Consider the following 23707-nt stretch of genomic DNA (forward strand, 5'->3'; position numbering starts at 1 on the left):
TGCTTGACCTGTACCTGTTTTTCTTCCCCTTCCCCAAAAAGATACTTAACGGATTTTTATTGTTTTTATCACCTTCTTAAGATTGCCTAATATTCTAATATAGTTTGAAAGCCATGAATTGGACAAGGTAATCCTATTTCCTAAGATGTCTGTTTCTTATCTTCTTTTCTTTTACCAAGGTGAGAAGAAATTTGCCTGCCCTGAGTGTCCCAAGCGCTTCATGAGGAGTGACCACCTGTCAAAGCATATCAAGACCCACCAGAATAAGAAAGGAGGCCCAGGTGTATCCCTGAGTGTGGGCACTTTGCCCCTGGACAGTGGGGCAGGTTCAGAAGGCAGTGGCACTGCCACCCCTTCAGCCCTTATTACCACCAATATGGTAGCCATGGAGGCCATCTGTCCAGAGGGTATTGCCCGTCTTGCCAACAGTGGCATCAACGTCATGCAGGTGGCGGATCTGCAGTCCATTAATATCAGTGGCAATGGCTTCTGAGATCAGGCACCCGGGGCCAGAGACATATGGGCCATACCCATCAACCCTGGGATGCAAGGTAGCATGGGTCCAAGAGACATGTGGGAAAGAGAGCCATGAGGCATTAAAATGCATGGTGGTGGGAAGAATTTGGGGGAGGGATACAAGAGAAGAGATGGGGTCCTGGCACCCACCTATATCATCAGTACCTCCTTGAAGTGGGAAACATTAGTGAAAATTCTGTTGGTGCCACCCTTTGATGGGCATTTGTTTGACCCCAAACAGTTTCTTATACTTCTTACCCCAGCCTCCCCTTCCTGCCTTTCCCTTCTCAGCTCCCCCATGATGGATCCCCCCCCTTTCCTAAAGCCATCATGCCTTGATAAATATATATGATCATTGAAATACTTTTTAACAAAAAAAAAAAACCAGATTCTATATTATATATATATACATATATATATATATATATATATAAAAGATATATAGAGATGCATTTGCAGGGGTTGGCTGGGAGGAGGAAGGAGACCATTCTGTGACCAAAATACCTTGGTCATTTTTTATATTGCCTTATTTCCCTATGGCTGAGCCTTGTTGTGACACATCAAGCTTTTCTAGAGATGTTGTCTTGGCTTCCCACCAGATTAAGCATTCATATGCTCTGCTTTTAGTTTATATACACATACATAATGTTTTTCCTTTCTTAATTTTGTCTTTTTATTTGGGATCAGCTTCTTGCACTCCTTTCTTGACTCAACCTTTCTGTCTCCCTTTCTCTCACCTGATTGCTTCGTATTTTGGTAATGATCCCTGGATGAGGCACTTCTGTCAACCTTTTAAGGTTCTTGGTCCCAGCAGCAGAATGGAGAGCCTTGAAGCCCAGGCTGATGCTTGAGGTAGCTGTGGAGAGAGTGTTCAAAACTACTACTGACGCAGGCACCCTCTTGGCGCTGGAGAGTCAAAGGCACCTCTTCTCATCAGCTGCTGTAAGCATCAAGAGTCAGAAGTCTTTCTGTGGAATTGTACAAGAGACCCTTTAAAGGTTATAATCTGGGATCAATTTGTATAAACTGTCAAAAGTGGTCAAATAATATGTAGGGGCTTTCAATAGGAAAATGATGCGCTCAAAAGTGGAAGTGACTCAGAGTAGTCCAGTTCAGGAATTAGTGGAGTATTTGGACTTTTGTACAGCTGTCTTCCAAAGTAGGTCTAAGCTTTGGTATGGGTTTCTGAGGTCACATTCTGAAAGGAAATGCACTTCCTCTTTTGAACATCCCTGGTAGTTTCTTTCTCATGTTATTAAGGAGCATCAGCCAATAAATCTGTTCCAGGTTTCCATTCTGCAGAGTTCCAGAGTCTGTACCCGTGGCAAGGCAGTGGTTCTTTGATCTTTTCTCTTAATTCTTCCTTGGGTGGTTCCTAAGGGAAAAGGAAGCACACGATCATGGGAACAACAGCCCAGAACAAAAAGAAATCTTGTCTTACCACTGTGGTTTATAGGAGAGATTGGGAGACACCATCCTGCTTTCTCCATGGCCTGATTCTTGAAGAGACTGATCCAAAAATTATAGCGGCAGGGAACTCTTAGTGCATTTGGCACTGAGACTTAAATGCAACCAGAGTTGTCCTCAAGGCCCAGCCATTAAAACATTGTCTCTCTTGACCTTCTGGTATCTGTCAGAGAGCTTTTCACTGTGAGGAAGTGTGGAAATGGCTGTGTGTATGTGTGTAATCTGTTAGATTGGGGATAGGTTTTCTGTTAGCCTATACTAAAAGAGACCTGCAATAAAAAATTGCCCTGATCTGATAGAAAATGAAGTGTTTGTGTATGACTGTGTGTGAGTGTGTTTTGTGCCTGTATATATCTACACACAGATGAGAAATTATATTTGAAATTGTTGGAAAATAAATCAAATTCAGCTCAAAATGCCTTTCAGGCCCATTACCTAGAAATCTGTCTTAAAACCTGGGTATGTTCCTGAGGTCATTTCTTTGCTTATGCTAAATTAGCTACAATTATGAATGGGGGATATTCTACTGCACTTTTTAAAAAGAAACTATTTTTGTGTTTGAAAAAAAACCAACATCCAGATCTATAGCAGAGTCCTAGTTTCTTTCATAAATCTTTTTACCTTGACTACAAATAGATGATGCTATGATTCTATATATTTTATATAAAATCTATCCAAATTAGTGTCTGGGTAAGCTTGTGTTGTTGTTTAACCTGAAATACAATAACTGTTAATATCCTGAACAGTAGTTCACTCCATTTGGTCCTTCCTCTCCAGACTTAATACACTCAGGAACTATTGCGAGAAACTTTCCCCAGATCAAATTCTGTTAATACTGAAGTAAAAGTCATCCATGCCCCGCCACTTATCACACACCCTTTATTCCCACTGAAAGGCAGAACTCAACCTATTATTTTATATCTGTAATCATGTATATAGGCATCTTTTGGAGGAAAAGGGCAGTATAACTCACTGGAGCGTGCAGTATTTTGCTAGAGCATTTCAAAGAATGGAATCTTCCCCAGTATGAAATTATTTGCTATAAACTAGCTTAATGATGCTGAGGACTTGTAAGCGTTTAGAAGGTTATTTGGTGATTATTTTCTCTGGGATGGAATGCTGGTTTACCTTCAGTCCCCTTCATTAACCTTGTTGTAAGTGAATACATAGTTCTTTCCACATACCCTTTTGGAGGCTCCAGATCCAGTATCTTGTTTGGCCCCCAAACTGAAGCAGCTTCTGCTCTTGTCTCCCAGTAGCAGGGGGCTGCTCAGTCTTTTCCACAGGGAGTGAGGAGCCTACATTCCTTAAGACGGGAGCTTACTGCTGAAAATCCTTTCCCTGAACTTTTTGGCCAGCAGAAATCAATGTAACTGACAGGTATATTCTCAAATACCTTTCATGAGTTGCTTTTTTATTTAAAAATGTTAAATGACCAAGCCTGTGAGGCAGGAGATGCCCAGAGGACTGGTAATATTAAAGCACTCATTCCATTGTCCTTTCAGGTTGTCCTTTCAGTCCATACACATTCATCTGTGTGTCATTTGATTGTCTCACTTTTAACCCATAGCAGTAACAACCCACACCATCTTCCTTCAGGGACCTCCCAGCTAGCACCCTGTTTGTGGGTGCTATGCAGAATGCAATTTAATGGATATTTCTCAGCCTGATTCAGAATAAATAGAACACAGAACTCTTGATCCCAGAAAATATAGACTGAAGTGTGGGGTAAAGATTATGATTGGGGGAGGGTTAGAGACAAAAGCTGTAAATTACTATGGCTGGTTGATTTATTTCTACTATATACATATATATATATATATTTTTTGCTTTTGTATATCCTATATAGGAAACTAAGCATTGTATTTTTTTTAACAAATCTGAGAAAGCACTATGAACTGCAGATGTTTGACTTTCAGAATATATTTTGTATTGTTAATATCTTCACACTGTGTGAATACTGGAAGCTGCAGATCTTTGCTAGGACGCAATAAATTTATATACTTTTTGAGGGGTTCTTCTGGGGGTATTAATCAGGCCCCTGTTACACTTCGGGGGAGCCCTGGTGCTACTCGCTTAGAGTTTCATTCAATTGTAAGTACCCTGATGCCTTTTGGACCTTGGGATCAGACCAAACAAGTTTTGGAGATCCCAGTACCAAGGAAATGAGGATGGTCTAGCTGCCTCAAGTGAGGGGCCCTTAGCATAGCTCTCCTTCTCCCTATTCAAAGCTGGGTAGCCTCTTAGGGTTGGGAAGAGAAATGTGAAATCTCAGAGTTTCATCTCCCTTAGAAGAGAGCCAGTAACTTAATATGCAAGGATGAAAGGTGGCAGCAGTAGTTTTGGGGAAAGGGAGGAGGATATGGCATTTCTCCAACCCCGGAAAACATTGCTTTTGAAAACTGCTGATAAAATGTGGGCAGGTTATTACTTTTGTTTGGGAGCATGTGTTCTCTCTGGTGCCTCTCTTGGCTCTCCTCCTGGGGTACAGACCTTTTCTAGGAGGATGAGCAGACCAGCTTTGAGGTTGACCTGTTTCTTTTCTTTGTCTGCCTTCCCTAAACACCAGCCCCCGGGAGGACATTGAACAGCCTTAAGCTTAAATTCCTTTCCAGTTTGGCTCACTTGCCTTAGATTGAAGGCTAGGCAAGGGGAAAAAAAGGGGGTCCCTGGCTTCATCCCTCCCTTATGTCTTCTCCAGTTTGACGTCCCCAAACCCAGGAAGATTTCCTCTACCACGTTCATTTGAGAGAAATGAGTACATTGTCCTATTTTCCTCTTTCTTTATTGTCAGACATCCCCAGTCTTCTTTGTCCCTGCTAAGTGAGAAGAGGTGTGGTGATCTGTCCTTCAACTCCCTTCAGTATCAAAAAACATAACAAATGGGGTTAAGCTGGGGCTGCAGGTGGTGAGGACTCTGTTGATACCTCTCCTGGGGTGTGTGTTTTCCTCTGTCTCACCTTCAGGAATTACACTGTGCCTTCTCCACAGGGGAATGGGCTTTATCTACGCTGCCCTCCACTCTCCCAGCAACTGCTCTTGAACGGTGTGGACTAGGGCAGGCCTTCACCTTTTCCTCCCAATGACGTCCTGTACCCTCACCTGGAGTCTAGGGTACAAAGACTCTGGGGGGAAGATGGGGATAATATGCTGAGATTGACCTGAGGAGACCATCTCTACACACACCAATGGCAGCTGCCCCAGGGCCTGCTTCCTCTTCCCGGGTCTGTCATCCTCTGGGAGGGAGGGGCAGTGCTCCAGTCTCCGGTGCCTACAACAGGTTTCTCTTTCTCAACACTGGCGATAACCAGTCTCCATACCACTGTTGCCTTTTTAAATCTCTTAATATTCTCATGCTGTGTTTGTTGTTGATTCCAATCTGATTATCACCAGGGCTGTGTGGGGAAATACTTCTAAATGCACTCTCATCTCTCTTGCTCTTTTTTTCCCCCCTGATCTTATGTATGTATGATGCTAATCTCTTGTCTTTCAGTTTCTTCCTGCTCTTTTGTATCTTCCTTTCTTGTCTCTCCCCCACCTTTTGTCTCTGGGTGTTTTGGGGCTTTTTTTTTTTTTTTTTTTTTTTTTTTTGCCTTTTTTGTACAAAGATTAGTTTCAATGTAGTCTGTAGCTCCTTTGTAAACCAATTAAAAAAAAGTTTTTTTAATAAAAAGCCACGTCTCTGGTGTGTTGACAGGGTGGGAATGGGGAGAAATATGGTTGTAATTTCATATACTGAACCCAACAAAGGTTTCCAGGTACACCATTGTGCCGTCATACATGTTAATACAATTGCCCTACACTTAACTCCCAGGCAAACAATTTCATGACCATATCAATGTACCATGAGTACATAGAAATGTGGAGGACCAAGAGAAACGGGGCAGGCCCAACCTCTTTTTTTTTTTGGTGTGTATAAGCTTTTTATTTTGGAATACGTTTAAATTTAAAGGAAAGTTGCAGAGATAGTGCAGAGAGATTCCATGTACTCCTTACCCAGTTTTTTTCTATTGTAAATATTCTGTGTTGTCAAATCTCAGAAACTGACACTGGTACATTCTATTAGCTAACCCTAGGCTCTATGGGTTTCACATTTTCTCATTGATGTCCTCCTGTTCCAGAATCCATTCTGGGATGCTACATTGCCTTTAGCTGATACTCTTCCCAAGTCTCCTCTGGTCTGTGACAATTTCTTAGTCTTTTCTTATTTTTCATGATCTTGACAGTCTGGGAGTATTGGCCAAGTGTTTTGTAGAATATCCCCCAATCTGAATTTTTCTGATGTTTTGTCATTATTAGTTTGAGCTTATAGGTTTTTGGAAGAAACACCACACAGGTGAAATGATGTGAAATGTCCTCATCACGTCCTATCAAGGGTCATAGCCACATGACCCTACTGATGATAGTCTTCATCACTTGGTTAAGATAATGTTTGTCAGATTTCTCCACTGTTTTTCTTTCCCTATTCTTTGGAAGCAAGTCAGTAAATCTCGCCCACCCTTAATGGAGTTGGTAGGAATTAAGTTTCCCTTCCTAGTGGAAATAGTATCTATGTAGAGTATTTGGGATTCTGTGAGAAAACGGTCTTTTCTCCTCTCACTATTAATTTATATTGGTATGTACTCAATGTATATTTATTTTAGACCTGGTCTGTAATTCGGTACTATATTATTTTCATTGCTCAAACTGTCCCAGCTTTGACCATTGGGAGCTCTTTCAGGTTGGCTCCTGTGTCTCTTTGATACATCTACATCCTTTTACTTTTTGAGCACTTTTTAAAGAACTTTCTGAAGTACAAGATGCTTCATGTTTATCTTGTATTTTCCCTGTCCTAGCCTTAGGATCAGCCATTTCTCCAAGGACCCTTAGTTCTTTATTGGAGAATGGTATTTAGAAACTAAGATGTAGCCCCAACGTATTTTACATCAATTAATACCAGTCTGTGTCTCACATGATCGAATCTAGATTATGGCCCCATCTGAAACTGAAATTGAAGTTATTCTGACAGTCTTTCCACTTCCCAACAGCCTATGGCTTCACTTCCCTTCCTACCTATCCAAGAATCCTTGGTCACTTGTTTATACTGTGGCTACCAGCATTCTCAGTCAATTGTGTTCATTTGACTACCTTTGCTTTGTCAGTCACTCAGCCGTGGCTAAACTCAGCCATTGGATTTCCTTATGTAGCCATTAGCGATACAACATTTTAACATTTGACTTTAATGGTGCGGGGGAGGATTTTTTGGTTTTGGGCTCTTGTTTTGGTTTTGTAGCTCTAAATGGGCCTTTAATATTTGTGTCATCTATGCATTCAGTAAACATGTATTGGGCCCTTACTGTGTCCTGGGTACTAACCTAGTTTGAGGATAAAAAATGACAGGTCCTGCCATCAAGTACTTCATAGTCAGGTGAAAGAGAGACACCATTAATTGCAGGTTTCCCAATCCTGACCCCATTTTTTTAGCAGATGATTTACTTCCTATTACACGGAGATGATGAATTTCTTTACTTCCCTTTCCCTACATTTATACAGTCACTGATACTAGTTTACCTCCTTATCTTTTCTTGGGAGTGAAACAGTTTGCCTTTGCAAGGCCAGCACTGCCATTTGTGCACTCAACCTCACTTGTTTTGATGATATTTTCCCCTTTCATCTTCAGTCTCTCCTGGGTTCCCTTTTGTCACCCTGTAAGCATGTTATCTGTCCCTCTGTCCTTCTGCTTCCACTTGTGAACTTCAGATCTAGTCTCTTTTGATTGCCACAGTTAGTGCAAGTAGTTTACACTTAGTTCTCTTTTATTCACCCCTCAGGCCACTTTGTTCAGCACCTATCATTTACGAAATTGTTTCTTAGAAACGTCAGCGATCTGTTGCCAGCTCCAGTGGTCTTTCAGTCCTTTGCCTCTTAGACCTTACTAAGAAGCAACCATGTGCATCTCAGAGCTCTGGTCCCTTGGAGTGTGGGGCTAATAACTCCTCGTTCTCCTTCAGCCTTTCTGACTCTTTGTCTCCTTCATAACTACTTCTGTCCCTTAAATGTTGGTGTCCCTGTCGTGTGTCCTTTCCCTTACTCTGCCTTTCACCCCCTTAAACAAGTTGTATCCACTCTTCAGCTATCCCAAATTTTAAGCCCAACCTTTTCTCTCAACCTGGCAGACTGCTTACAGGACATTTTCATCTGGATGTCCCACAGATAACTCAAAATGAACATGTAAGACGGGGAAATAATCCTTTATATTCCCCATCCCACTTAACAGTGTTACTACCCCTTGATCATTTATACTTGAAACCTCAGAATCATCTTTCAATTCTCTTTCAAATACCAACATTCATTTGATTACCAATCCTGTCAATATTACCAATACAGTGTATCTCAACTTTTTCTCTTTTTATTTCCACTGTTCTAGTACTCACCTTGGCTAGTGCTCAGGTCTCATAACTGATCTCCCTGCTTCTAGTCTCCCCGAGCCAATCATCCATCTTCCGCACTGCCACCAAATCCCTCCCTAAAATTTTTTGCTTTTAGGAGAAGTCTAGTCTCCTTGATAGAAACTTGAAAACCTTTCCAATCTAGGGTGCTTTTCTTCTTCATATCTCATACCCCTTTCTCCTGCTTACTCTCCCTGCCCCCAACACACACCCTCTAGGTACTTTTCTTCCCTTGTCTGCCCTGGACAGAATTAACTTATTTGATCTTTCTCCTTATATAGCTCCTTGCCCATACCCCTAGTCTGACATGTAATTTTCTGGTTGCTTGTTGATGTATCTTCTTGCCTTTCTAGACTCTGAGATCCTGGAGAGCAGGAATCACACATCTCTTTGTAGACCCAGCACCTAGTGAAATTCCTTTTTAAGACTGAGACCTAAGGGCGCCTGGCTGGTTCAGTTGGAAGAGCACGAGACTCTTGATGTCAGGGTCGTGAGTTTGAGCCCCACCTTGGATGTAGGGATTACTTCAATTAAAAAAAAACAAAACAACAGAATAGATATTTCTGAGTTAAGTGAATAAACAACTCACTTTAGCCCTGTAGACATGGGGGTCACAGGTAACTTACTGGGCCACTGCAGACTTGAATCGGGATCCTGATGAAGATCTTTGTGTATGTGGAATCCAGGGAGACTTTATTTCTATACTGAGGTTCTTTCTTAGGACCTTCCTAATCCCTCAGCTCTCAGATTCTTACCCCTTCTATCACCACCTCACCTCATAAACCTGGCTGGAATGTTTCTGTCTTTGAAAAGGAGTAGTTATCCAAGGCTTTGGGTGAGGAGACTGCCTTCCTGCCTGATCCTTGCCTTGTTCCCCTCTGGAGGAGGTAGTCTCCTGAGACACTCCAGACACAAGAAGTTATTTGATCTTCAACTCCTGCCTGCCCACCTCCCCACTCCCACCCCCAGACTTATCTGATCTGGGAGCTGGTGAAGGAAGATCGCTGTAACTAAGTACAACATTCCATCTCACTGGCAGGGCCCTGCAGACTCCCAGGAGGTCGGAGGGAGGGATGGGCAGCTGTCTATCTGCCTCTGGCCCTCGTCATTCCTCCAGTTGCTCTTTCACAACTACTGGAGCTTTTACTCTTTCCTTCCTTCATGCAGGGTCCCCAGGAGAAAGGCTCCAGAATCAAAGAGTTGGGGCACCTGGGTGGCTCAGTCGGGTAAGGTGTCCGACGTCAGCTCAGGTCATGATCTCACGGTTCGTGAGTTTGAGCCCCACATTGGGCCCTCTGCTGTCAGTGCAGGGCCCGCTTTGGATCCTCTGCCTCTCTCTCTGCTACTCCCTTGCTTGTTCTCATTCTCTCTCTCTCTCTCTCTCTCTCTCTCTCTCTCTCTCTCTCTCTGTCACTCTCAAAAATAAATAAAACATTAATAAATATATTTTAAAAAAAAAAAAAAAGAGTTACAGCCTCATTCCTGGTCTAAGCCAGACCATTGCCAGAAAGGTTTCTAGGCAGCCACCAGGGGGACAGAGGCTAGGAAAACAGGGAACCGGTCCCCTCTGACTCTAATTCTCATGGGAGCCAACTGCTCACAGATGTGGAAATGATTACCTATTACTGTAATGTCTTACTCTGGGGAAGAGTCTGGTGGAGCTGGACTCCTGTCTCCTATTGCACCACAAACCATAGACTTCTTCCATCTCCATGCTGACGTTCCCACTGTATACCCTGTGCTCTCCCTTCACGTTTTACAGTCTCTGCAGTTTAGTAGATACAGGAGATGTGATACTAGTCCTCAGAGGAGGCTGGCCCTTTTTGCCCCCAGGAAGCATCCTGAGTTTCTCCTATGTCTGCTGACCTCTGGTGGCGATAGTTTGAACTGGACCCTCCTTGTCTAGTTAGTGCCTGCTGGCAGGTAATGAATGGTGTACATTTTCTCAGCCATCCAAATTCAAATATTCAAACACTGTATCAAATGGAAATATTTTTTACTGCTGAATTTTTTGTTTTCAGGCCTCATGACATAATGTAAAGAACAGAGCCTGGGCTTTTGGAATCAGACTTACCTAGGTTCAGATCCTAGCTCTGTTTCCTAGCAGAGTGACCTTGGGCAAGTTACCTAAGCTTAGCTTTCTTACCTGTAAAGTGAAAATAATAATAAATAGCTCAATGGGAAAATGAGATGATTGTAAAATGCATAGCCCTAGCTGTGCCATAGCACATAGGTGCTCAATAAAAGTTTGTTACCTTCTCAATAATAGTGATTTTGTTCAGTGTATGACTCCATATGATTTAAAAATTTTTGGTAACATAAAATTTACCATTATTCCCATTTTTCAATGTGACTTTTTTAAACTCTGAGAAGTTTTATATAACTGCTTTCTGATTCTTGAGTTTGGAAACTGAGGTCAACTTTAGTATGGTCTGTGAAGCCTGCCTCTGCCCAGAGAGCTACAGATCCAAGCCCTGAAAATAAGGGTTAGAGAGATCTTGGGCACAGCCAAATGGCTCAGTTGACCTCACTCTCGTTTCCAGCCTAAGAAGGACTGACAGGATCCAGCACTTTCTTCCAGGGTCAGCAAAGGGCAGAGGTCTGAAGTCAGGCATCACAGGGTTCTCAGCTGGGCCTCCAAGACCCCCTCCTCCCACTTTGCAGAGAAAAGAGGCGGCTGCAGAGAAGAGGATATGTGATTGCTTCTCTGCTCCTCCCTCTCCCTGCTTTTCCCTACACCCATCCTCTCCCCCACAGCAGCCATCTCCCCCGCAGCAACTGGAAAGAGGGAGGGGGGCGGAGTTGGGGACTGAGGGATCAGAAGACCCACAGCGTCCTGTATCTGAACGAAGCTCTTGCCGGGGGCAGCTGTGCTGGTTCATGCTCCCCTCTCCATGCTGCTTGCCTCCTCCAGCATGATGCTGGGGACTCTGGGCCTTTGGGTACTCCTCCCCATAGCTGTGCAAGGTAAGTGTCTACAGGGTGGGGCAGGGCCTTTCCACTCACCCATTGAGGGAAAGCGGGACTTGAAGCAGCAGCCATCCCTTTGGAAGAATCAGTGGGGTGGGTGAGTGAGGGCAAAAGGTACAGCCATGTGTCCCCATGGTGGGGTCAGGTTCCAGGCCTCTGCTGACCCTGTTTCCTCCTGTGGCTTTACCATGCTGGCCCTGGGATATGAAACATGTTCTGTCCCTCCTTTTGGCTGCTGCTTTTGCCCCTGCGTTCACTCCCATCTTGAACCCTCCCCTCTCCCCATCCTGGGCCACAGCACCCCCAAGCAGGCGGACCTGTGTGTTCTTTGAGGCCCCTGGAGTGCGGGGAAGCACAAAGACACTGGGGAAGCTGCTAGATGCAGGACCAGGGCCCCCCAGGGTTATCCGCTGCCTCTACAGCCGCTGCTGTTTTGGGATCTGGAACCTGACCCAACACCAGGCACAGGTGGAGATGCAAGGTGAATGGCAAAGTATATAGCAGGTGATAGCTATGGTGGGAGACAGGTACATCCTGGGGTGGGGGGTTATAGCAGTGGGAGAGAAGAAGAAATGGAATGTGTGGAGGGAAAGAAAAGCCCATATGAGATGGAGGGGATGTCTTTGATAGAGGACGGGGTTACCCTCTCTGTTCCTAGACTCCATTATGCTCGCTCGCCCCCCCCCTCTCTTTCTCCCTTTCTCCCCTCTTGTAATTCCACCCCATCAGGATGCCGAGACAGTGATGAGCCAGACTGTGAGGCCCCCCACTGTGAGCTGAGCCCCCGAGCCCACCCTGGCCCCAGGTCCACTCTCTTCACCTGCTCCTGTGGCACTGACTTCTGCAATGCCAATTACAGCCATCTGCCTCCTCCAGGGAGCCCTGGGATTCCTGGCTCCCAAGGTCCCCAAGCTGTCCCAGGTAGCCCCTCAGGGTGCTGCGGCCTGGTGGGGGCTGGGGCCCAGGTTAGGATGAGAGGTAGAACCAGGGCCAGTTCTCACCCTACCCCCATCCTAAGTTTTCCTCCTCCTGGCCTTGAGAAGTTGGTTGCCCTGGTGACTGGGAGATAAGGGGCTTGTGACCAAGGTGGGGGTGGATCCAGAAGCAAGTTCTCTGCGGAGGGTGAGAGGAACAGAGCAGATTTGGGACAGGGCTCATCTAGGCTGCATTCTTGCCTTAATGTCCAGGCGAGTCCATCTGGATGGTGCTGGTGCTGCTGGGGCTATTCCTCCTCCTCCTGCTGCTGCTGGGCAGCATCATCTTGGGTACTAATCTACCCCATTCCTCCCTTGTGACCCCAAGTCACTGCCCCAAAGCTCTGACCCCTCTCCATGTTCCCCTGACCCCATGGTTCTGAGATCTCTACACCCTGAGCCCATTACCTCCCACAAAACCCCCTTCCCAGTCTCCATGACTGTGCACCCTGACACAAGGGCTTTTTTCTGCCCCAGCCCTGCTACAGCGAAAGGCCTGCAGAGTCCAAGGTGGCCCAGAGCCAGAGCCAGAGCCAGAGCCAGGCTCAGGCAGGGACTGGAGTGCTGAGCTGCCCGAGCTGCCTGAGCTGCCCGAGCTGTGTTTCTCCCAGGTGCCCGGGGAGGGGTGGGGGAGGGTCCTCCAGTCACCCCCAGAAGGTGGTCTGGGGAGGAAGCCTGGCCCTGACGCTAGCTGAGACCCACCCCCGGCACTGTGTCCCCACCAGGTAATCTGGGAAGGAGGTCACACAGTGGTGTGGGCTGGGCAGCTGCAAGGCAAGCTGGTAGCCATCAAGGCCTTCTCCCTGAGGGCCGTGGCCCAGTTCCAAGCTGAGAGAGCACTATACGAACTGCCAAGCCTACAGCACGACCACATTGTCCGCTTTATCACCGCCAGCAGAGGGGGCCCTGGGCCCTTGCCCTGTGGGCCCCTGCTGGTACTGGAGCTGCACCCAAAGGTGAGGATCGAGGGACATCTCTATGTGTTTGCATGTGTGTGTATGTGGGTGCATGGCTGGATGGCAGCGGGGCCCTGCTCGTGCTTATTCTTCTTCAGACTTCTTCTTCTCCACATTAAAAATGTTTTTTTGGTTTTTTCTTGGTTTTTTATTACACAAGCAATACTTGCTAATGTTTTTAACTCATAAAATACAAAGAAGAGGAGATTTCAAAACGATCATATTCCCATCCTTAAAGAAAACCATTGGTAAAGAAATATCTCAAGGCATGGCCCGCCAAACTCCTTTATATATTCATTCAACAAATGTGTATGAACTATATGTCACACCTCCTGTGCTAAGAAAGACATCTTAGTCCCTGCCTTTGTAGACTTTATTTTATTTTATTATGTTTTAAGCTGTTTAAATGTGTATTTATTTATATTGAGAGAAAGAGAGAGCATGAGCAGGGGAGGAACAGAAAGAGAGGGAGAGAGTGAGAATCCCAAGCAGCCTCTGGTACCATCAGCCCGGAACCAATGTGGGGCTCGAACTCATGAACCATGAGACCATGGCCTGAGCTGAATTCAAGAGTCAGGGGCTTAACTGACTGAGCCACCCAGGTGCCCCTGCCTTTGTAGATTTTATAGAGTAGTGGGGGAGACAGAGTGGGTCAGGTAAACACAAAACTGAGTTTTGTCAAGCGCGTTAAGTGCTGAGAGAGGGGGTACTGTGAGAGAAGAATAAGAGATGTGACTCGAGGGGAGGGTCACGGACGGGAAAGAGGAAGAGGAAGAGGCAGGCAAGGATCAGACCCAGCCTGGCCCTGTGGGCCTGCTAAGGACTTGGGACTTTATTAGCACCTGCAGTCCTCGATCTCTGACATCTTGAATTCTGGGAAGTCCCCTCTTTGTGCCTTAATTCCCAGCTCAAAAATCTCTGCTTTCTTGGTTTTGTTTGTTTGTTTGTTTGTTTGACTTCCCTGGCACACTGATGGCACTTGGTAATGTTTGTTGAATGAGGGATGCTGTGACTCCTTTGCCTCCCAATTTCCACCTGCCCCCCACCTGCTGCTCTTCTGCCCAACAGCTGTCCCCATCGGCTGGCTATCCTATACAGGCCTGACACTTCAGGCCAGGAGGTTCACAAAAGGTACCAGTACCTAGTTTGCCTTGCCTCTTCTGTTTCTGTTTTTGTTTCAAGTCCCCAGGCAGTAGAAGGTGGTTACTAGTGAGCGACGCTAGAGTGAGACTGCTTGGGTTCAAGCTCTGGTTGTCTCTCACCAGGTGACTTCCAGCAAGTTTACCTAGCTCTCTTTCAAGCTCCTCATTGGTGAAACGTGAATCACAGGAGCACACACCTCCTAGGGTTGTTGTGAGGATTACGGGAGGGCTGGCACATCGTAAGAGCTCAGACATTTGAAGTAGGGTTACTCTTTTTCCAGTCAATCTGACTGATGCACATTCTCACTCCTCCACCGCCTCTTGTCTCAGCCTGGATGGATCAGTGTGTCAGTCTGCTGGGGGAGGCAGGGGGATGTCTGTCAATTGATCTCTGCTCCCTGGGGTAGATCAGCCACCTCCAGCTTATCATGTGTCTTCCTCTTCTCTCTGCTACTCCCTAGGGCTCCCTGTGCCACTACTTGACCCAGCACACCAGTGACTGGAGAAGTTCCATGCGGATGGCGCTGTCCCTGGCGCGGGGCCTGGCATTTCTCCATGAGGAGCGCTGGCAGGATGGTGGGTGAGCTGGGAGTAGGAAGCCATGGGAATCAGGAGCCACACTACTATGTTTCTGATTCTCCCTTAGCTAGAGATGGGAAGAACTAGGGTCAAGAGAAAGGAAGAAGATCCATACCCCTTCAACCTTGGCTTCTACCACAGGCCAATACAAACCAGGTATCGCCCACCGAGATCTGAGCAGCCAGAATGTGCTCATTCGGGAGGATGGGTCGTGTGCCATTGGAGACCTGGGCCTTGCCTTGGTGCTCCCTGGCCTCACCCAGCCTCCCACCTGGGCCCCAACTCAACCCCGAGGCCCAGCTGCCATCATGGAGGTGAGTACTCTGGATAAGGGTGAGGCCCAGAGATGATGGCAGTGTTCCTGATGAAGATGTGGCCTTTGCTGTGGCAGCAATGCGGCAGTACCTGTAGAGTTTGGGACATTGCTGAGTCTAGTTGGGGGGATGTCGTGCGTACCAGTGTTGCAGCGAGGCTTGCCAGTGAGATGATTCTTGGCCCTCCATGCCTTTCCCTCTAGGCTGGCACCCAGAGGTACATGGCACCAGAGCTCTTGGACAAGACTCTGGACCTACAAGACTGGGGCACAGCCCTCCGGCAAGCCGATGTTTACTCTCTGGCTCTGCTCCTATGGGAGATCTTGAGCCGCTGCCCAGATTTGTGGCCTGGTAAGGATGAGTGTGACGGTGCCCCCTCTCCCCTCCTCTCCATGTCTCACTTGCCCATTCTAGATCCACTTGCCTCCTGACGCAGGAAGCTCTGCCCTTCTCCCTCTCGGCCTTTCCACAAGGAGACACCCTAGGGCTAGCTGACACCTAGCCCCCTGTGCCTTTCCCCAGACAGCAGACCACCACCCTTCCAACTGGCCTATGAGGCAGAACTGGGCAGCACCCCTACCACCTGTGAGCTGTGGACCTTGGCCGTGGAGGAGAGAAGGCGCCCCTACATCCCATCCACCTGGCACTGCTTCACCACAGTAAGAGGCCACCTGCTGGTGGGCTGGGGACCTGGAGGGTGTGGGTCTGGGCTTCAAGGACTTGACTACCAGGACCAGCCCATCTGCTCCTGTCTCCTCTCAACTGCCACCACTCCTGGCTCATGTTCAGCTGGAGCTGAGCAAACTTGCCCTGTACCTCAGCTCATCCTCTTCTACCATAAGTCTCACACAGCCATTCCTGAGACAGACACCTTCCTCTTGCTCAGACTTGCTTGGTCTGTCTCTCTTGTCTCCACCATCCGTAAGCCCTGTGTCCCAGTCCCCTCCTCCAGGAAGCCTACCTTGGCCTTGCTTCTGCCCTGAGCTCTGCTCCCAAAATGGCTCCACTCCTGGTACCCAGGAGCCCAACACTCCATCCAAAAATTCCTCGCCCTGTCCTACACATCTGGGTTTCTACCATGACCCAATAAAAGCCAGCCCTGGGTATAAAGGGTTAAAATAGTGGCCAAATGGTGAAATTGCAGGGTCTGTATAAATAGTTTCCTAACAGGAAGCCCCTTTCCCTGCTACCTGGTCTGAAATTTCCACTGCACAAGTATCTGTTGGGTTAAGCAGTGTTTGCCTAAGACCCTGGTTGCCTGAAAGGAAGGAGAGTAATTTCCCATCAGTGTGTTAAGTCATTAACCTGAATTAGCTTCTCAGAGGAAAAGGTGGTCCCTCTGGAAAGCACCCAAAGAACTTGTCTCATAGGAAGCAAGATGCTGAGGGCTGGGTCTCATTTGGGGCCGGGGGAGGGAGGCTCCAGGGAGGGTCAGAAGAGGAGTGTTGAGAACAGGGTAGCGGTGGGCACCTTTCAACTCTGGGGCTGGTCAGGGGGCCACTCAGGATCCCGGGATTAAACTTGCCTCCCGGTCCTTCTTGCCAGGACCCTGGTGGCCTGAGAGAGCTGCTAGAGGACTGTTGGGACGCAGACCCAGAAGCACGGCTGACAGCTGAGTGTGTACAGCAGCGCCTGGCTGCCCTGGCCCATCCTCAGGAGGCCCGCCCCTTCCCAGAGAGCTGCACCCACGACTGCCCACCTCTCTGCCCAGAAGACTGCCTCTCACCTCCTCCCCACTGCCATTCCCCCTTGTAGGCCTCCACTGAATGTCTGCTGCTTCAGCATTCAGCAAGGCCCTGGTGCCAGGAGTCCTCCTGTACCATCTCTCACCTGTAAATATGCAGTTTATGTATAACCTATGTACATGCAAACATAAATATGGTGATCAGATGCCTGTCTGCTCTGCCTCACCACTGCCTTTCCTACTTGCGGAATGCTTGGATCCTTCTGTGGCCATCTAGTACACTGCAGTCCCGATGAGTGACTAGGGTGGGTGTGCACAGGAAGGAGACGAAGTCAGCATTATCTCCATGTCCTGGGGCCTTCCTTCATGTGATCCTGGGGCTCCTCCTGTCTGTTGTCTTTTCTTTCTCTTCCCCAACCCTTTATTTGGTGGGATCGCATGGCAGAGCACTGGGGAAAAAGGGGTGGATGTGATGAAATCAAATCTCTGCTCTGAAGGTGCTCAGAGAGGCACAGCTCACTTTGTGGGGCCTGCACAGGGTCCTGGGGGTGTCCTCTCCTGAGGCTTGAGTGGGAAGACCTCACAGGGCACGGGAAGCTTGGGTTTTGAATGAGTGGTTTTCCAGGAGTGGTGAGGGCAGTAGGTGTCGTGTCATGTGGTGCAGTAAGAAACCACAAGGAACCTCGGGAGCAAAAGCGCAGGGTGTGTTGTGGAGAGAGAGAGGGGAGGTTATGTGGAGATTGTAGGCAAGGCCTTGTGAGCTCTGCTGAGAAGTTCTTCCTTTATTTCTTGTGTGTGTGTGTGTGTGTGTGTGTGTGTGTGTGTGATTTCTAGTGGCTTTTCTTTCCCACCCCAGACCCCAATCACACAGGGTGCCCTTCAGGGACGTGTTACAATGGGTGCCTGGTTTATAGCACTAGTTCATTTTTTTAATTTTTTAAATTTTTTTAATGTTTATTCATTTCCTGAGAGAGAGAGAGAGAGTGCGAGCAGGGGAGGGACAGAGAGAGAGGGAGACACAGAATCCGAAGCAGGCTCCAGGCTCTGAGCTGCCAGCACAGAGCCTGATGTGGGGCTCAAATGCATGAACCATGAGATCATGACCGGATCTTCTTTTTTTTTTTTTTTTTTAAACTTTATTTAAGTAAGCTCTATACTCAGTGTGGGGCTGGAACTCATGACCTCAAGATCAAGAGTTGCATGCTCCTTCAACTAAGGCAGCCAGGAGCCCCCCTAGTTTAGTTTCTAACTACCTGAGTGCACTTGGGCAAGTTATTTTCTCTTTCTAGGCCTCAAGTTTCTCACTTGCCAAATCAGGGGGTTGGAGGCCTTCTGGTCTAACTCCAGTAGACGATTGGGACGGCTCTGACTTCACTACAACAGGATTGATTTCTGCTCAGTGACTGAGCCCTATGTCTTTGAGCAAGTTACTTAACCCTAGAATCTGTTTTATCATGTGTAAAGTATGGATAAAAATGCCCACCCTGATTGCAGAGTTGATTCAGGGTAAAAAAGAAGAGGTGACAGGTCCTGTGCAGCACCTGACCTCAGTGGACACTCTATAAATGGGAACAGTTGTGACTGAACATTGAGATGATCTCTCGTCCCTTTCTAGCTTGGTTGTTCTAGAGTTCCAGGATTTAGCCTGTGCAGAGCCTGTCCACTCTCAAGCCCTGAGACTTCACTTTCCTTCAGAATTCTAATTCTCTGCAAGACATCATCATGTGAACAGGCAGCCACCACCTGAAACCAAACACATCAAAATCCAAGATCCCGCTTCCCCCTCACCAGCTGGGCTGCCCTACCCTCTTCCCTGGCTCTCAAGAGCACCCCGTTTCTCTCTCCATCTCTCTCTCTCTTTTTTTAGTAATCTCTACACACAATGTGGGGCTCAAACTTATGATCCTGAGATGAAGAGTCACATACTCTTTAAATTTTTTTTTTTTTTTTTTTAGAGAGAACAAACAAGGGAGAGGAGCAGAAGGAGACAGAGAATCTTAAGCAGGCTTGACTGACTTGGTTTTGGCTCAGGTTGTGATCTCGAGATTCATGGAATCAAGCCCCCTGTCAGGCTCTGTGCTGAGAGTACAGAGCCTGCTTTGGATTATCTCCCCCTCTCTCTACACTTCTCGTTCTCTCTCTCTCCCTCTCTCTCAAAATAAATAAATAAACTTTTAAAAATCTTAAATGAAAACTAGAACCAAAAACAAACAAACAAACAAAACAAACAAACAAACAAAAGAAAGCCTAAGAAACTGTCACAACGAAGAGGAGCCTAAGGGGACATGACGACTAAATAAAATGTGATATCCTGGGTAAGATTCCAGAATAGGAAAAGGACACCAGGTGAGAACTAAATACATCTGGATAAAGTATGGAGTTTAGTTAGTAATCATGAATTTGTACTGGATCATTACATTAAGGTAACAAACATACCATAATAATATAAGGTGTTAATAATAGGGGGCTGGGGGTGGGGGATATGAAAACTCTGATTGCCTTCTCAATCGTTCTGTAAATCTAAAACTGCTCCCTGCAAAAGAAAGCTTATTAAACAAAAGTATGACCATCTCCAAAACTCAGAGCGGCCACAAATACAAAGAACAATGGCAGGGTTGTTGTAAGCATGACAATGCACACTTGCGGTATTTTTGAGTAGGTGTGTTGTAATATGTTGTATTGAAGGGATCACTAACATAAAACCCAGAAAACTTAAGATGATAATCTTGGCTCTCCTAACTGTGAACTCTTAGAAATGTTTATTTGTTTAATTTTCTCAGCAAGGGGAGTGCATTATTCTCTAAGTCATTTACAATCCTATGATTCCCTACTTCTGTGATAAAATATTAGAGTCCCACTTGTGAAGATTACTTCGCCAAACCCAGTGTTTACCTCGTACGATACTGCTGATTAGTGACCCCATGCTCACAGAGATGCGTATTATGTCATGGAGATGCAATTTTGAGGGAATAATTGTATTCCTCACACCCAGTTCCCCCTATTATTAACATCTTACATTAGTATGATATATTTGTTACCTTAATGATCCAATATAGCCTCGTGATTACGTGATTATTAACTAAACTCCATACTTTATAAGTACACTTTTTAGAGAGTTGAAAACATAAATCTCTGAACAGAGATGGGCTCATGGGAAGGAAGCTATGTGGCTGAAGACAGGGGCAGTGGTCGGTGAGAAGAAGACGGATTTGTCACTATCCAACTTTTTTTTTTTTTACCTCTTGGATTTTGAACTATTTGCATGTTCTATTAAAATTAAGTGTTTACTTAAAAAGTTCATGCCAGAAAAAAAGGAAATATGCCAAAGTATTAATAGTAGCAATTCTGGGGGCGCCTGGGTGGCTCAGTCGGTTAAGCGTCCGACTTCAGCTCAGGTCACGATCTCGCGGTCCGTGAGTTCGAGCCCCGCGTCGGGCTCTGGGCTGATGGCTCAGAGCCTGGAGCCTGTTTCCCATTCTGTGTCTCCCTCTCTCTCTGCCCCTCCCCCGTTCATGCTCTGTCTCTCTCTGTCTCAAAAATAAATAAACGTTAAAAAAAAATTTAAAAAAAAATAGTAGCGATTCTGTTTGGGTAATGGGACCTCAAAAACAATTTTCTTTTTCTTTCTGCTTTTCTGTTTTCCAAATTTTCTTTAATTCTCATGAATTACTTATAGAATTTATTGAAAGCACGTAAACAAATTATCATCAGGAAACATTCCTTGAAAAGCTGCATGTGACTTTACATTGTCTCCCTTTGGTACTTAGGAACACAACTTGTAGCATATTTTGTGCCTATTGTTATGTTGTTTGCTGAAATTATTTCATATGTGAGCATCACATTCTCACCTAGACTGTAACTGAGAGCATAGAGGGTGTGGAGGAACATAGTTTATACTCCTTCCGGTTCCTTTATAGCACTCAGTTCAGGACTCTGCATACAGCCTGGGGGACTGGATAGAGTCCTGACTGGATAGAATTCCTGACCTGAATTTGTTACTAACAAGGGTGAAGCCTGCACTAAACCATTTCTGCTTTCCGAGCTTGTTTTTCCTCATCTGTGCAAGGAGGGTGTCGTTCACTTTTGATGTGCTAAATTTCTTTTCAATAAATGCTTTTTGACCAACAGACCTAGTAGGAAAAATATAAAGAGCCTATAGAGTAACACATATTGGGTTCTGGGATAAAGTTTTATGCCTTCGTCTACCTGCCATAGGCCTACCTGAAGTTCTTAGAAAGCAAGTGAAAGGCGTCTCATGCTGCTTGGCATTTCTATAGTGCCTACCTCGGGTCTAGGGAAATATCTACAAAATCTTCTATATCTTCAACCTCTTCTCTGAATGTCCTTTTCACTTTCTCCCACCCATGAAAATGAACCTTGCTTTTCCCAGAGTGGTAGCTTTTTTCCTTTTGCATACTCTGGAGGACGGTAGATATTTTCCTTTCTGTCTGTGGTTGCCTCCAGATCATTTATCCATCTTTCTCCTCCAAAAACCCAAGCATCTCTGAAATACATGCCATCAGGGGCAGCTGGGTGGCTCAGGTGGTTAAGCACCCAACTTCAGCTCAGGTCATGATGTCACTGCTCATGAGTTTGAGACCCGTCCCAGGCTCTGTGCTGTCAGCTCACAGCTCAGAGCCTGGAGCCTGCTTCAGATTCTGTCTCTGTCTCTCTGACCCTCCGCTGCTCATGCTCTGTGTCTCTCTCTCTAATATAAAAAATAAACATTAAAAAATTGATTTAAAAAAGTGAAATACATGCCATCAGACCACACCACTTGCTACTTCACCTGTTGTGATCATTTACAGACCTCCTGGTCACTCCTCTGTATTTGTTGAACATTTCAGCAACTGGCTCAAAGTCTCTTTTTATCACTACTTTTATCATCATTCTATATACATTCTATACATCACTACTTTTATCATCATTCTATATACATTCTATACATCACTAGCAGATAAATCTATTTAATCCTTTCTTCTTTGACCTTTTCCTTCCAAGGAGATTTTCCTCCACCAAGAACTGTTTCAAGCATTCCACTTTCTGGATACCACCTTCTCCCTATTCAGCTCACTCTAGAGAGCCTCTACTGAGACATACAATCCATTGACCTGCCACTTTGTCACTGTCCATCACATCCTTGTGTCTTTCCTTCCTTCTTCAACTTATTTTCCATCATCTACCATCATAATCACGACCATGCAAGCACACTTAATTGCCTTGCCCTCTTTTCCCTTTCCCCTTACTTGTATTTTCTAGGCAAACCCTAGTCCAAGTTAAATCCAGTTCTATTCCACAGCTGTACCTAAGCACTGGAGTTTTCCGGCAGGAAACCACCACCTGTGCTGAATGGTCTCACTTTATATACTTGGCTCCCAGACCTCAAGTGGGCCCTTCAAGCTGCCCAGCAACCCTATTACAGTTCCCTAGTCAATTCATTTGCCCACTTTCCGAGATGACTATTTCTAACCTTTTCCTCCTACCTCCCTGTCAACTGACAAGCTTGCTTTTTACTTACGTGAAGAAACAAAAAAAAAAAAAAAAGAAAAAAGAAAAGAAAAAAAAAAAGAAAAAGAAAGAAAAGGACAGTAACCAGCAAAGGATGTTTACATCTTCCCACCATTCCATCTACCAATGCATTTGCATTTGGCCCTGTAGACTCTGATTTCCCTCCTATTACAATACTAACAGCCAATACATATATAGGACTTACTGTATGTCCAGTGGTGTTCTAAATCTTTCATGTGTATTAAGTCATCTAAACTTCTCTATATGCATCAGGCTCTGTGCTGACAGCTCAGAACCTGGAGCCTGCTTTGGATTCTGTGTCTCCCTCTCTCTCTGTCCCTCCCAGCTCTCCAGAAAGAGCTCTGTCTCTTTCTGTCTCTCAAAACTGAATAAATGTTTAAAAACAATTTTTTTTAAACTACTAAACCTCACTATAAATTAAGTATTATTATGATCCTTTGTCTTATAGACGGGAAAGCTGAGGCCTGGAGGTTTCTTTATTTTTTATTTTTTTTATTTTTTGAGCAGCAGGCAAAGTTTATTAGAATATAAGATTAGAAAGGAAGAATAGTAGGAAACTCTCTTTATAGAGAAGGGACATTCGAAAGTGGATGCCCAATTTTTATTTATTTATTTATTTTCAGAGAGAGAGAGTGGGGAAGGAAGGGGCAGAGAGGAGGGAGAGAGAGAGAATTCCAAGCAGGCTCTGCACTGTCAATGCAGAGCCCGACACGGGACTTGATCTCATGAAACTTGAGATCATGACCTGAGTTACATTCAGAATTGGACGGGTGTGGGGGGGAGGGCACCTGGGTGACTCAGTTGGTTAAGTGTCCGACTCTTGATTTCGGCTCAGATCATGATCTTACAGTTCCCGGGCCTGAGCCCCTGTCTCTTCGCTGACAGTGTGGAGCCTGCTTGGGATTCTGTCTCCCTCTCTCTGCCCCTCCCTCCCTCCCTCCCTCTCTCTCAAAATAAATAAATAAACTTTAATTAAAAAAAAAAAAAAAGAGTTGGACGCTTAACCAACTGAACCACCGAGATGCTCCTGGAAGTTTCTTTTTAAGTGCCTTGTCCAGAGTCACAAAGTAAGTAGTCTGGCTCCAGAACTCATTTTCTCAACCACTGAACTGTACCCTGTGAACTGACCTATCTAAGGTCAGTCCCTC

The 23707-nt window shown here is 45.8% G+C and overlaps 2 protein-coding genes across 2 annotated transcripts in view; both read left to right on the forward strand.

The window, feature by feature from the left end:
* Window positions 1-10677, forward strand: part of SP1 (Sp1 transcription factor) — a 45218-nt gene extending 34541 nt beyond the window's left edge. The window contains exon 6 of the mRNA XM_043564073.1: window positions 180-10677. Coding sequence (XP_043420008.1) covers window positions 180-493 — 314 coding nt within the window. The 3' untranslated portion in view covers window positions 494-10677. The remainder of the gene's footprint in view (window positions 1-179) is intronic.
* A 445-nt stretch (window positions 10678-11122) lies between these two features.
* Window positions 11123-17213, forward strand: AMHR2 (anti-Mullerian hormone receptor type 2). Its single transcript, XM_043564128.1, has 10 exons — window positions 11123-11862; window positions 12111-12302; window positions 12569-12646; window positions 12833-12966; window positions 13081-13311; window positions 14915-15029; window positions 15174-15346; window positions 15550-15697; window positions 15869-16005; window positions 16892-17213. Exons 1-10 carry the CDS (start codon window positions 11514-11516, stop codon window positions 17099-17101), a joined length of 1767 nt encoding a protein of 588 aa, XP_043420063.1. The 5' UTR covers window positions 11123-11513; the 3' UTR covers window positions 17102-17213.
* The last annotated feature ends 6494 nt before the right edge of the window (window positions 17214-23707 follow it).

Source organism: Prionailurus bengalensis, chromosome B4, assembly GCF_016509475.1.
Source record: "Prionailurus bengalensis isolate Pbe53 chromosome B4, Fcat_Pben_1.1_paternal_pri, whole genome shotgun sequence".
Taxonomy (NCBI): domain Eukaryota; kingdom Metazoa; phylum Chordata; class Mammalia; order Carnivora; family Felidae; genus Prionailurus; species Prionailurus bengalensis.